Source organism: Agrilus planipennis, unplaced genomic scaffold, assembly GCF_000699045.2.
Source record: "Agrilus planipennis isolate EAB-ADULT unplaced genomic scaffold, Apla_2.0 scaffold251, whole genome shotgun sequence".
NCBI lineage: Eukaryota > Metazoa > Arthropoda > Insecta > Coleoptera > Buprestidae > Agrilus > Agrilus planipennis.
In genome coordinates, this window is record NW_020439110.1 from 196,677 (window position 1) to 206,925 (window position 10,249).

The 10,249-nt window shown below is 34.1% G+C and overlaps 2 protein-coding genes across 4 annotated transcripts in view; both read right to left on the bottom strand.

Moving 5' to 3' along the window:
• Positions 1-1,242, bottom strand: part of LOC108740450 (facilitated trehalose transporter Tret1-like) — a 6,989-nt gene extending 5,747 nt beyond the window's left edge. For 2 of the 3 annotated variants that reach the window (XM_018474775.1, XM_018474774.1), the window contains exon 1: positions 1,060-1,242. Coding sequence is in view for 1 of the 3 variants with exons in the window: in XM_018474773.1 (XP_018330275.1) it covers positions 1,065-1,119 (55 nt within the window). In the remaining 2 variants the exon portion in view is untranslated. The remainder of the gene's footprint in view (positions 1-1,059) is intronic. The other variant, XM_018474773.1, reaches the window with a different exon arrangement.
• A 3,013-nt stretch (positions 1,243-4,255) lies between these two features.
• On the bottom strand, positions 4,256-8,253 carry LOC108740447 (facilitated trehalose transporter Tret1-like). The gene is made up of 6 exons (XM_025977549.1): positions 7,966-8,253; positions 7,799-7,902; positions 6,192-6,410; positions 5,442-5,844; positions 4,883-5,017; positions 4,256-4,821 (listed from the first exon to the last, which is right to left on the bottom strand). The coding sequence occupies exons 1-6, from the start codon at positions 8,021-8,023 to the stop codon at positions 4,307-4,309; spliced, it is 1,434 nt and encodes a 477-aa protein (XP_025833334.1). The 5' UTR covers positions 8,024-8,253; the 3' UTR covers positions 4,256-4,306.
• Positions 8,254-10,249: the final 1,996 nt, after the last annotated feature.

A 10,249-nucleotide genomic window follows, 5' to 3' on the forward strand; every position in this document is an offset into this window, starting at 1 on the left:
TAATAACAATACAATTTTTATTTATTTATTTATTACGAGACACGTCTATAAAAATAAAATAGACGACAATGATCAAACATCAGATTAAAAATAAAAATATTTCACCATTCTATGAGTGGGCCATTTGTGACAATTTTAAAAAACGATGAAACTATTTTATTGTTCATCTGATGTGTAATGAGTGTTTAATCGCCTGAAAAAAAATGCTTAATGTTTGTTGACACGTATTATAAGTGTCCTTATAAGTATTACGAGAAAAACGTGGATATTTTTAATATTTGATTAATTCTCCTAATAATTTTCTTAAATATCACGGTAATAATATTTACACAACAGTTCTTCTAATTGTATTTATCATTTATCCTGACGATTTTATTTTTATATTTTCCGCAAATATCAAAGATAGGGAGTCAACTGATGTCTACCTACACATTAACTTATCTAAAGCCAACAACAATATACAGTAGGTAACGGCATAATCCTTATTATCTTATTGTTGTATAATCTCATAAATATTTTAATTTATTTTTTTTAAATTATCAAAACTATAAGTTAACTTTGCCCTTTTAAAAATATTAAAATATTAGTAACATGATACAGAAACTACTGCCTTCTTGGGGGATTATGACAAGGGTACTGCCAATATGGACCAAATCCACATCATCAGTAACTATTGTCGGTGTTTTTTAACAATGTCAAAGACCTTTTTTCCAAGTATAAATGTCGCAAAGGTTACATACAGAAACAACAATCATGAGAAAACGTGATTGAGGAAGGAGAAAAAAACATCCCCCTTACGGAGGGTTGGCCCCTGATTGACAAGAACAAACAGTTAAACCGTTTTTGATTTTTTTTCTGCAGATTAAGTAAATATTAATGATTCAAAATCCACCATCCCTTAGCTTACTAGCGTTATATTCTTAATATAATTTGCCTAATCCTTTGTTAGTTTAAAATTGATTCTTAATATAGTTTATCATCCGTCTGTTATTGTATAAAAGTAAACTGAGAGCAAAAACATGTTTTGTCAATATAATGTATAAATGTAGTAAATCCTACCTTACCAGAGATGCAATATAAATATTGTCTGTATCTCCATTTGGAAATAACCTGTAACATTATATATAGTATAGGTAGGTATCGATTTAATTTGACTAAAACTGTCACAGTTAACACCGCTTTGAACAAAACTGAATAAATTTATCTATTTACATCCTAATAATGCACCGTAACCCTCTCTAAATGTGTCAAGACTTATCTGATAAATAGAGAGTAGGTACTTTTATATCAGTTCAGCCAACTTAGACTACGTTATTTTTACATACGTTTACATGTGTAAATAGAAGACGCTTTAGTTTGTTATTGTGCATTTTTCTTTGAAATGTGTAGTCTACAAAAACAAAGAGAGATAGTCTGATACTAACGATAATTTAAGAAAACATCCTATTCTGCAGCAGTTATTAGTAGCCTATAATGGCAAATCAACAGAAAAAAAGCTATTCTAATGTATCATCATCATAAAGTCGTCAATCCTAATACTGGTTGGACACACACCCCAACTTTTTCCTATCTTCGCATGTCCCTACAACTACAACATTCCACGTCCTTAATTATTTGTGAACAGTAATCTAATTTAGGTCTACTTCTACTCCTCGTGACTCTTGATTCTACTCTAATATGTCTCTAGTACTGCCTGAGAAATAAAAACAAAAATACTGGGCTGCAAGAGAAGGAAAAGTAGGGAAAGAGCGAATATAAAGATAGGAGACGAAAAATTACAAAAAGTGTCAGATAAGCCAGGACGGAAGGAGTAGTAGGGATATAAAGCAGAGGATGGCACAGGATCGAGTCGCCTTCAATAAAAAGAACTCACTTCTATGCTCGCGAACGGTTGATTTAGACATTCGAAAAAGATTGTTAAAGGTGTATGTTTGGAGCGCGGCGCTATACGGGCGGAAAAGATAAAGTCAGAAGCGTTCGAAATGTGGTATTGATACAACTTTATACACTCGGTTATTGGATAGAGTTTTATTTATACGCGGGCACAGGTTAATATTTACACAAGACAAAAAATATATACAAAAGCAAAACTATATACATGTACACGAAGATAACATACATAAAAAAAACAAAAAAACGACAGACAGAGTTAATGGAGAAAACGCACTTACTAGTTACTGGTGACCGGCACTAAGTCGCGGCACGGGGAACACGAAGAAAACTGGTGGTTCGGGGCCCTTCTCCCTTGCCGTGGGTCGGTGGGATATTGGGACTGTCGGTACTGAGGTGAGCACGATTATTTATACAAACCTCAGCTCCGAGCAAGGGTTAGGAAAAAGAGGGGTTGATAGTGGGGTGTGAAGAGTAGGGCGAAAAGAAATGAAAAAAACGAATTCGTTTTTAACATTACTTTCGCGGCGGAAAAATAAAAAATGGATAGCGAGAAGTGATTGAGCAGAGGGGAAAACATAGGGTTGAAAAAAAAGAACGCTGTTGTGAGATAAAAATTAAGAAAGATAGAAAAAGTAAACGTTACAGAAAGAAAGAAAGCCTGTAAAAGAAATAGTAAAAAACAAGTAAGGACATAAGATGGAAACTACAACCGAATAAGTGAAAAAAAGATTATTAAAGAAAACGAAAACATAATTATAAGTAAAATTAAAATATAAGTTAAAAGATGAGAAATGTAAAGTTCGGTTGTAGCATAGGGTGGTAGGCAGGTAATCGGGAGGCCCCATAGGGGTGCAGAAACCGGTCAACTCGGCCGGCGTTGTTGATTCGGAGAATAAATTTCTAAATAAAATTCACGTCCGTATCAGTATTGCAGGCGAATGAGGAGGATGCCGTGGATAGAGAAGGTTAGAAATGAAGAGGTATTAGAAAGAATAGAAGAACAGAGGATTCTAAGAAAGTCGTTATGAAAAAGGCGAGATGAATTGGTAGGACACCTTCTCAGGCATAAAGGGCTAGTCAGAGACATATTAGAAGCAGAAACGGGAGTTAGGAGGAGAGGACCTGGATTAGATTACTGTTCGCAAATAGTTAAGGATGTGAGTTGTTCTAGTTTTAAGGAAATGCGAAGATTAACCCAGAATAGGAAAGAGTGTAGATGCGTGTCCAACCAGTCTTAAGACTGACGACCTTATGATGATGACTGCCTGGGGTGACCTGTCAATCTATTTCGCCTTCTTCTAATTGACTTCGTTAGTGACATCTGTCCTCCTATAGTTTCTAAATACCTCCTTATTTCTAATCTTTTCTATTCATTGTATTATTTAAATTTATAAAAATATCTTTTTGAAGAATTTTAAAGGAGTAGAAGATGTGGAAGGTACACTAAATTTTAACATCCGAAGGGCGGGGGGTGAAAGAAGTAGATAGGTTTGTAGGAAAACGTGAATACGTTCAGTACCTAATAGACAAAGTCTGAAAACCACTACTAACTAGAAATGACATTAACTAATGTATGCTTCGACAAATAAGTAAGTAATTCGATTTTAAGATGTAAATGTGTTCAATAACCATTGATATGTGGAAGGTTAGAAGGCCTTGTGAGCCCTTACACCCAATTAGCTTATGCTTAACAGCACACTTCCCAATCGGGAAAAAAGGGAAAGAACAGGTAACGTAAGTGTTCAATAAGCGTAGCTAGAAAGACCTAAGAGGCCAAAAACAACTACACATGCTTCAGGAATCGAAAACTTCTCATAAGATAGGGAATATAGCTTACGATTAATAATGAATTATCAATGGGTCCAAAATCTGAGTTTTTGAGATTATTTTTACTTATTTGAATATGTAAACATTCCCAAACGTCTGGTTCCAATTTACAAGAGACTTCTTTGATTAACTTTAAACATTTAGGGCCTACAGGGCGGTTTGTATTAAAAATATGCTGGGCAACACTTGACTTCTCAATCCGATTAAATCTAAAGTGAACAATATGTTCTTTATATCTTGTCAGGATAGACCTTTTTATTTGCCCAACATATTTAAGTTCAATATAGGCTTTAAATTGTGACTTATAGCATGAGGAGTCTTCTCCGAGAAACGCCATTGCATGTAACTAGCTAATTATCCATTTTAAAAAACAATATGAAATATGAAGATGAAGAAAGAAAAATGACTAAGTATTATGCATTCCATTTCATCTAAGAGTTTTTCTCAAGATTAGTAGTGTTCGAAATACGTGCCGAAGAAAAACTTTCTAAACCTTTAGACTAATCCAGTCTTGCACCAATATTAAAAGAAAGGCGAGAAAAATAAAAATTTATTTTCAACTGGACGGTTTATAATAGTTACATCATTAGAATTTTCCATTTTCTTGATTTTTATTATCAACAACTTTTTCGCCCTTTCGTCGATTGAGCAGCATTTGAATTTCGTCAAACGATTTTCCTTTCGTTTCCGGGAGTATGAAGAGTCCAAAGAGGAATCCTAGAAAGCAGCAAAAACTGAAGAACCACAAGCAAGTATACTCTCCCACAATTTCGCTCAATGGCTGAAAAGCAAATTGAAGACCAATGCCCAAGGTTTGTGCCAGCAACGTAACTGAGGACACGGCGACAGCCTTTATATTGATCGGATACAATTCTGAGGCGATCACGTAATGTATGGAAAGAATCCCAATCGCAACGAACACTTGAAAAAGCACCAAACTGGTAACTGGTAACCAGGAAATTGCATCAATATTATAAGAAGTGGCGTCTTGAAGATAAAAGTATAATCCTAGAGATAACATGCTTATAGAACACAACAAACTGGAGACCATGAGCAAGGGTCTTCTGCCAAAACGATCAACAATTTCTCCGGAAGCTAGAGCTGGAAATTCATTCGTATTAATTTCTTTTATTGATGGGTAGATTTACCCAAAATTATTTACCACCAACGAAATTGACGACTCCAAAAATGACACTTGCAGTGCTCGATGACATACTGCTTCCTGTTGCATTAATAATAGTTTGCATATACGATTTAATTACACCATTACCACAAAAAACGAATACCATCTTTACACCTACAAATATTCGAAATATTAATTTGAAGTGATTTTTTCGATTTTTTATTTACCCACTACAAACTATCTCAAATTAATGAGGGAAAAATTGTTGCTGTTGTAGGTCGGTTGGTCGTGGTTGTTGTTGTCACACCCCCACCCGGAATCGAACCCGGGACCTTTGGCTTTACGCACCAATGTTCTGTCCACTAAACTACGAGAGGTACCGGGTTCGATTCCCGGCGTGGGTGTGACAACAACAAAAATTTTTCCCTTATTAATTTGAGGTAGTTTGTAGTGGGTAAATAAAAAATCGAAAAAATGATTTCAAATTAATATTGCATATTAATCCACTATTAAGTAACTAACAATGTCATAGGATTTCATATATTTAAAATATTAGAAGTCTAAATCAGTTACCTCATCAACGGAATAAACAACTTACCGGTGTGCATAAACAGCGGTTTCCTATACATGCTGTTGGAGAAAAGTTCACAAATAGTTCCTTTATTTTGCATGTCCTTTTCTACCGAAGAACTGATGCTTTTGAATTGTGTTCCTAAAGAGGCTTCATCAGATGCATTATTTGCCAGTTTCTGAATGACCTTTTTGGCTTCATCATTGTTTCCTTTTTTAATTAAATGATACGGCGATTCCGGTATGAAGAAAGTGCTTATTACAGGAATAATCGAGGCACATATTGAAATAATGGCGAATGTTTTAAAGGACACGTAAGGTCCTACAATGAATCCTATATCCGTTCCAAGAATTTTCAAAATTGTCATCAGAAAGTTCAGCCGACCCCTGTTGTCATTGTGTGATATTTCACCAATATAAATGGTAGCACACTAGAAAGAAGTTCGTTATGTATGTAAATATCCAATGCTGACCGAAATGAAGAGCAAGGAGAAGAAAGGTGTATTTAAATTTCGTCTACCCTCATTGGGCGTTCTTTGTTTAATCAAAACTTTTGTAATTTACTTCAAAAAATGTTGAAACAAATGTTGGACCACTTTTGGACTGAACTGAAATATGCAGATTTGCTTGAAGGGATTTAGTTTGAAAAGGATTACTCAAGAATAATCGGGTAACTCTTCCAAGCAGTTTTTGACCACCCCTTTGCGTCCCTCATTTAATTTTTTGCGTTGAAATTATTTACAAATACACACCAGAACAATAGACCCTGAAAACTTACATTCATAGAAAGTATTATTGCAATTCCGCCCAACAATCTGGCTGCACATAGCATTTCTACCCCATTTGCGAAGTACATTAAAGCCCAAGATATTAAATCACAAATGCCTGCTGCGATAATAATGGCTTTTCTTCCAAAAACGTCTATTATCCACATCGTTAGGATACTACCCAATGTGCCCCCTACGTTGTACATGCTCACAACAGTTGATGATTGAATCTACAGGTAAAATAATAAGTAAATTGGCAAGTGTAATATTTGTGTATAAAGTTTTAAACAATTAATTTTATCGTTGGTTAGGTTGGGTCGACACTTTACAAGCGGCACCCATTGGGAATATAAATAATCTATGTGGTGTCGTCGGAAACCCGCTAAGAACGAAGTTTCTTAAGCTAATCGACAAATTATCATCATTATAAGGTCGTCAGTCCTTAGACTGATTGGACACGCACCTCAACTCTCTCCTATCCTGAGTTAATCTTCGCATTTCCTTTAAATTAGAACATCCCACATCCTTAACTATTCGCGAACTGTATTCTAATCTAGGTCTACCTCTACCCCCCTAACTCCCATTTATGCCTTTAATGTGTCTCTGACTAGACCTTTATGCCTGAGAAGGCGTCCTACCAACCTGTCTCGCCTATTTCTTATTGACTTCCATAGAGTCCTCTGTTCTCTTATTCTTTCCAATACCTCTTCATTTCTAACCTTCACTATCCACGGTATCCTCATCATTCGCTTGTAACACCACATTTTGAACGCTTCTAACCTTTTCATTTCCATAACGCTTACCGTCCATGTTTAGGACTCTTACAGCGCCGCACTCCTTACATACACCATAGAAATGACTTCTTCTGTGCTATCCTCTGCTTTATATCCCTACTACTTCTTCCGACCTGACTCCCTAGATACCAGAAATCAGCCACTTCTAATTTTCCGTCTCCTATCTTTATATTCGGTCTTTCCCTACTCACAAATATGTAACAGGCATTCGGTCAGAACTAACTGCTGAAAATATGTCAAAAGGACTGTCGGAATTTGGAACCAGATTAGGGAAAAAGGGAATTTAAAATATATATTTCTTTAATAACAATACAATTTAATTTTTCTGCCAAATGAATTCTTGCTACTTAAAAGTTACTTGCACTTTGAAAACTACTTTAAATGCTTGTAAATAAGGAAAAAAAAAAAAAAATTTCGCCAAATGATTTTTTTTGAGTAAAAATTATTCTTTCGCGATTAGAATCTCCATTGAAATATAAAGAAATTAGAGAGTAAAAATAAATTCATCTGGTAACGATGATTGTTTCTAGAATGAGGAACTTTATTCCAAAAATTATCCTTTATTAACCACACTTATAACTAGGGCAATCGGGAGGATCGTAATAAATAATTAAACTGAGAGTGAGCTATTTTGCTGCTTTGATTCATACGAGCTGGGCTTTTTCTGATTATTCTAAATGGATATAGGTACTGTTACGTGCATCAATTAATTTGCTATCGACTTCGCCTTCCGAAATTGACTCTTGTTTATAAAAAAACAGTTTAGACCGTAATCCTTGTATGTTTGAATAAGTAATAAATGTAAGAAAACTTGTTTACTTAACTGTTGTCAACGTAACATCTATGGGTGAATTTTCAGACCGTAGTGGAGGTAGATATGACGAAGACCATGATTCATGAATGGCTGTGACGGCCACAGTCGTAATAGCTTGTTAAACAAAGACAAATGAACATTATATTCGATGACGTCTCGTTTTTTCTCAATACATACCACAAACGCAGTAAAAGTACTGCCTGTACCGCAAATTTAATAACTTATTTTGTAACATTTTGTCTGCCAGTCAGGATATTGCACAGCCTACTTTACGAATAACTTCAAAAATGGTTGAATTATTTGGATACGTACGTACTACTTAATCTTGTAATATACTGAATTGATAAATTATTATTAAATTGATACCTATATCTGCCCGTTCTCCGAGTTATTGCGAAAAATATCTTTTAAAGTACGATAACAATTTTAATTGCTCACATTATTATAGGAAGGGTAATATTAAATTATATTAATATTTAAAAAATATTACTGCGGGTTGATTTTTAGAGGGTAAAAGAATCAACAATTCAATTAATTTAAAACACTCCTACATATATATGCAAAAAAATATAGGCGGAATGTGAATATTTAATAAATTTGCGGCTATGTCCTAATCTATAGCACCAAATAACCCACTACTTACAGATAACAGAATATTTTTAAAATCAACAAGTTCAACTTTCACTAATATAAGAAGCGAATGGCATTGAAAAAAAAAACGTAAAAAAATTGATAACATTTTAATTGTCAAATATGTTTGCTATCTCAAAAGTGTCACGATTCGGTTGAATATAAACAACTTTTTTTCAGGTTTAAAAATATGAGCAGTGTAATCTTTAATATATAAATTAACATTAAAGTATTAACAAGCTGATATGACAAAAGTCGAAAAATTAAAAACAATATTTTCTTCCAATAACAACGTACATATGTACTGACACAAATAATTGAATATTTGAGGATTATTTTTAGTTTTTCAGTTAGTTTATATGTAGATATATTAAAGACTGACGTTGTTTATGATTTTGTAGTTCAATAAAATTGCTTATACAGGGTGTCTGCGAAATAAGTAGCCTTTAATAACCTTTGCACGGAGAGTAAAGCAATGTGGTTGAGGAACAAAAGAAATTGTAAGAAGACCAGACGAAGTTGCAATCTGAAGCCGGCCCTGGGCGTGAAATGGCAATGTACTGAGAAATTGCTAAAACAAATAAACAACTACAACAATGAAAAATGTGAACAATGACGGTTCTGGAACGACTAATAGAGTAAATATCAACAGCTTAATATATCAATAGCTCACTATTACGCTACTACACATAATAATCTTTAGACGCTCATTACGATAACAATTAATTGCATAACTACTTTGTTCATAGCTGATAGTACGCGGTACTATTTAATGTAAACCTCGGCATGGTATTAAGAACACAAAATACAAAAGAAATATAACAGGGACGCTACAACTGATGGAATTTGGCGTTGCAATGTCATATTTCCCAGCATGACCCTACCAGGGCTGGACTGGTCCTTGACTGTACTTTTAAATGCGTTTTTCTCGAAAAGGTGGACTTTCGTACCACTAAACATTTACTTAATTTTCTTGTTTTATAGTGGTCTATCATCTCCTGCAAGCTTGCTCCTTATTTTAGAAACACTCTGTATACCTACAACTGAAACGTCGTTGTGCTTTGGAAATAAATATTTTTGACTGTGCTGCCATTTCTGTAAGAAGCAACAATGTCGATTTTGACAGCGTAGACTACGGGATGAATGGAATGTTTGAAGCCCTAAACGAGCTTATTAGTTGGCATGGAAATTCATCAGTCGTCATCAAGTTTTCAGATTAGCAACATGTTGCGCCCCCTACTGACAATAATCTACTTATATGATTTCCTTGTTAATTACGTATTCAAGGTCAATCAAAATATAATTAAAGTTTACTAATTTAAAACAAAGGGCTGATAATACATAAAAAAATTAAAAAAAAACATTATGATATCTTAATCAACTTTATTAAAGCCAGAAATCAGCCACTTCTAATTTTCCGTCTCCTATCTTTATATTCGGTCTTTCCCTACTCACAAATATGTAACAGGCATTCGGTCAGAACTAACTGCTGAAAATATGTCAAAAGGACTGTCGGAATTTGGAACCAGATTAGGGAAAAAGGGAATTTAAAATATATATTTCTTTAATAACAATACAATTTAATTTTTCTGCCAAATGAATTCTTGCTACTTAAAAGTTACTTGCACTTTGAAAACTACTTTAAATGCTTGTAAATAAGGAAAAAAAAAAAAAATTTCGCCAAATGATTTTTTTTGAGTAAAAATTATTCTTTCGCGATTAGAATCTCCATTGAAATATAAAGAAATTAGAGAGTAAAAATAAATTCATCTGGTAACGATGATTGTTTCTAGAATGAGGAACTTTATTCCAAAAATTATCCTTTATTAAC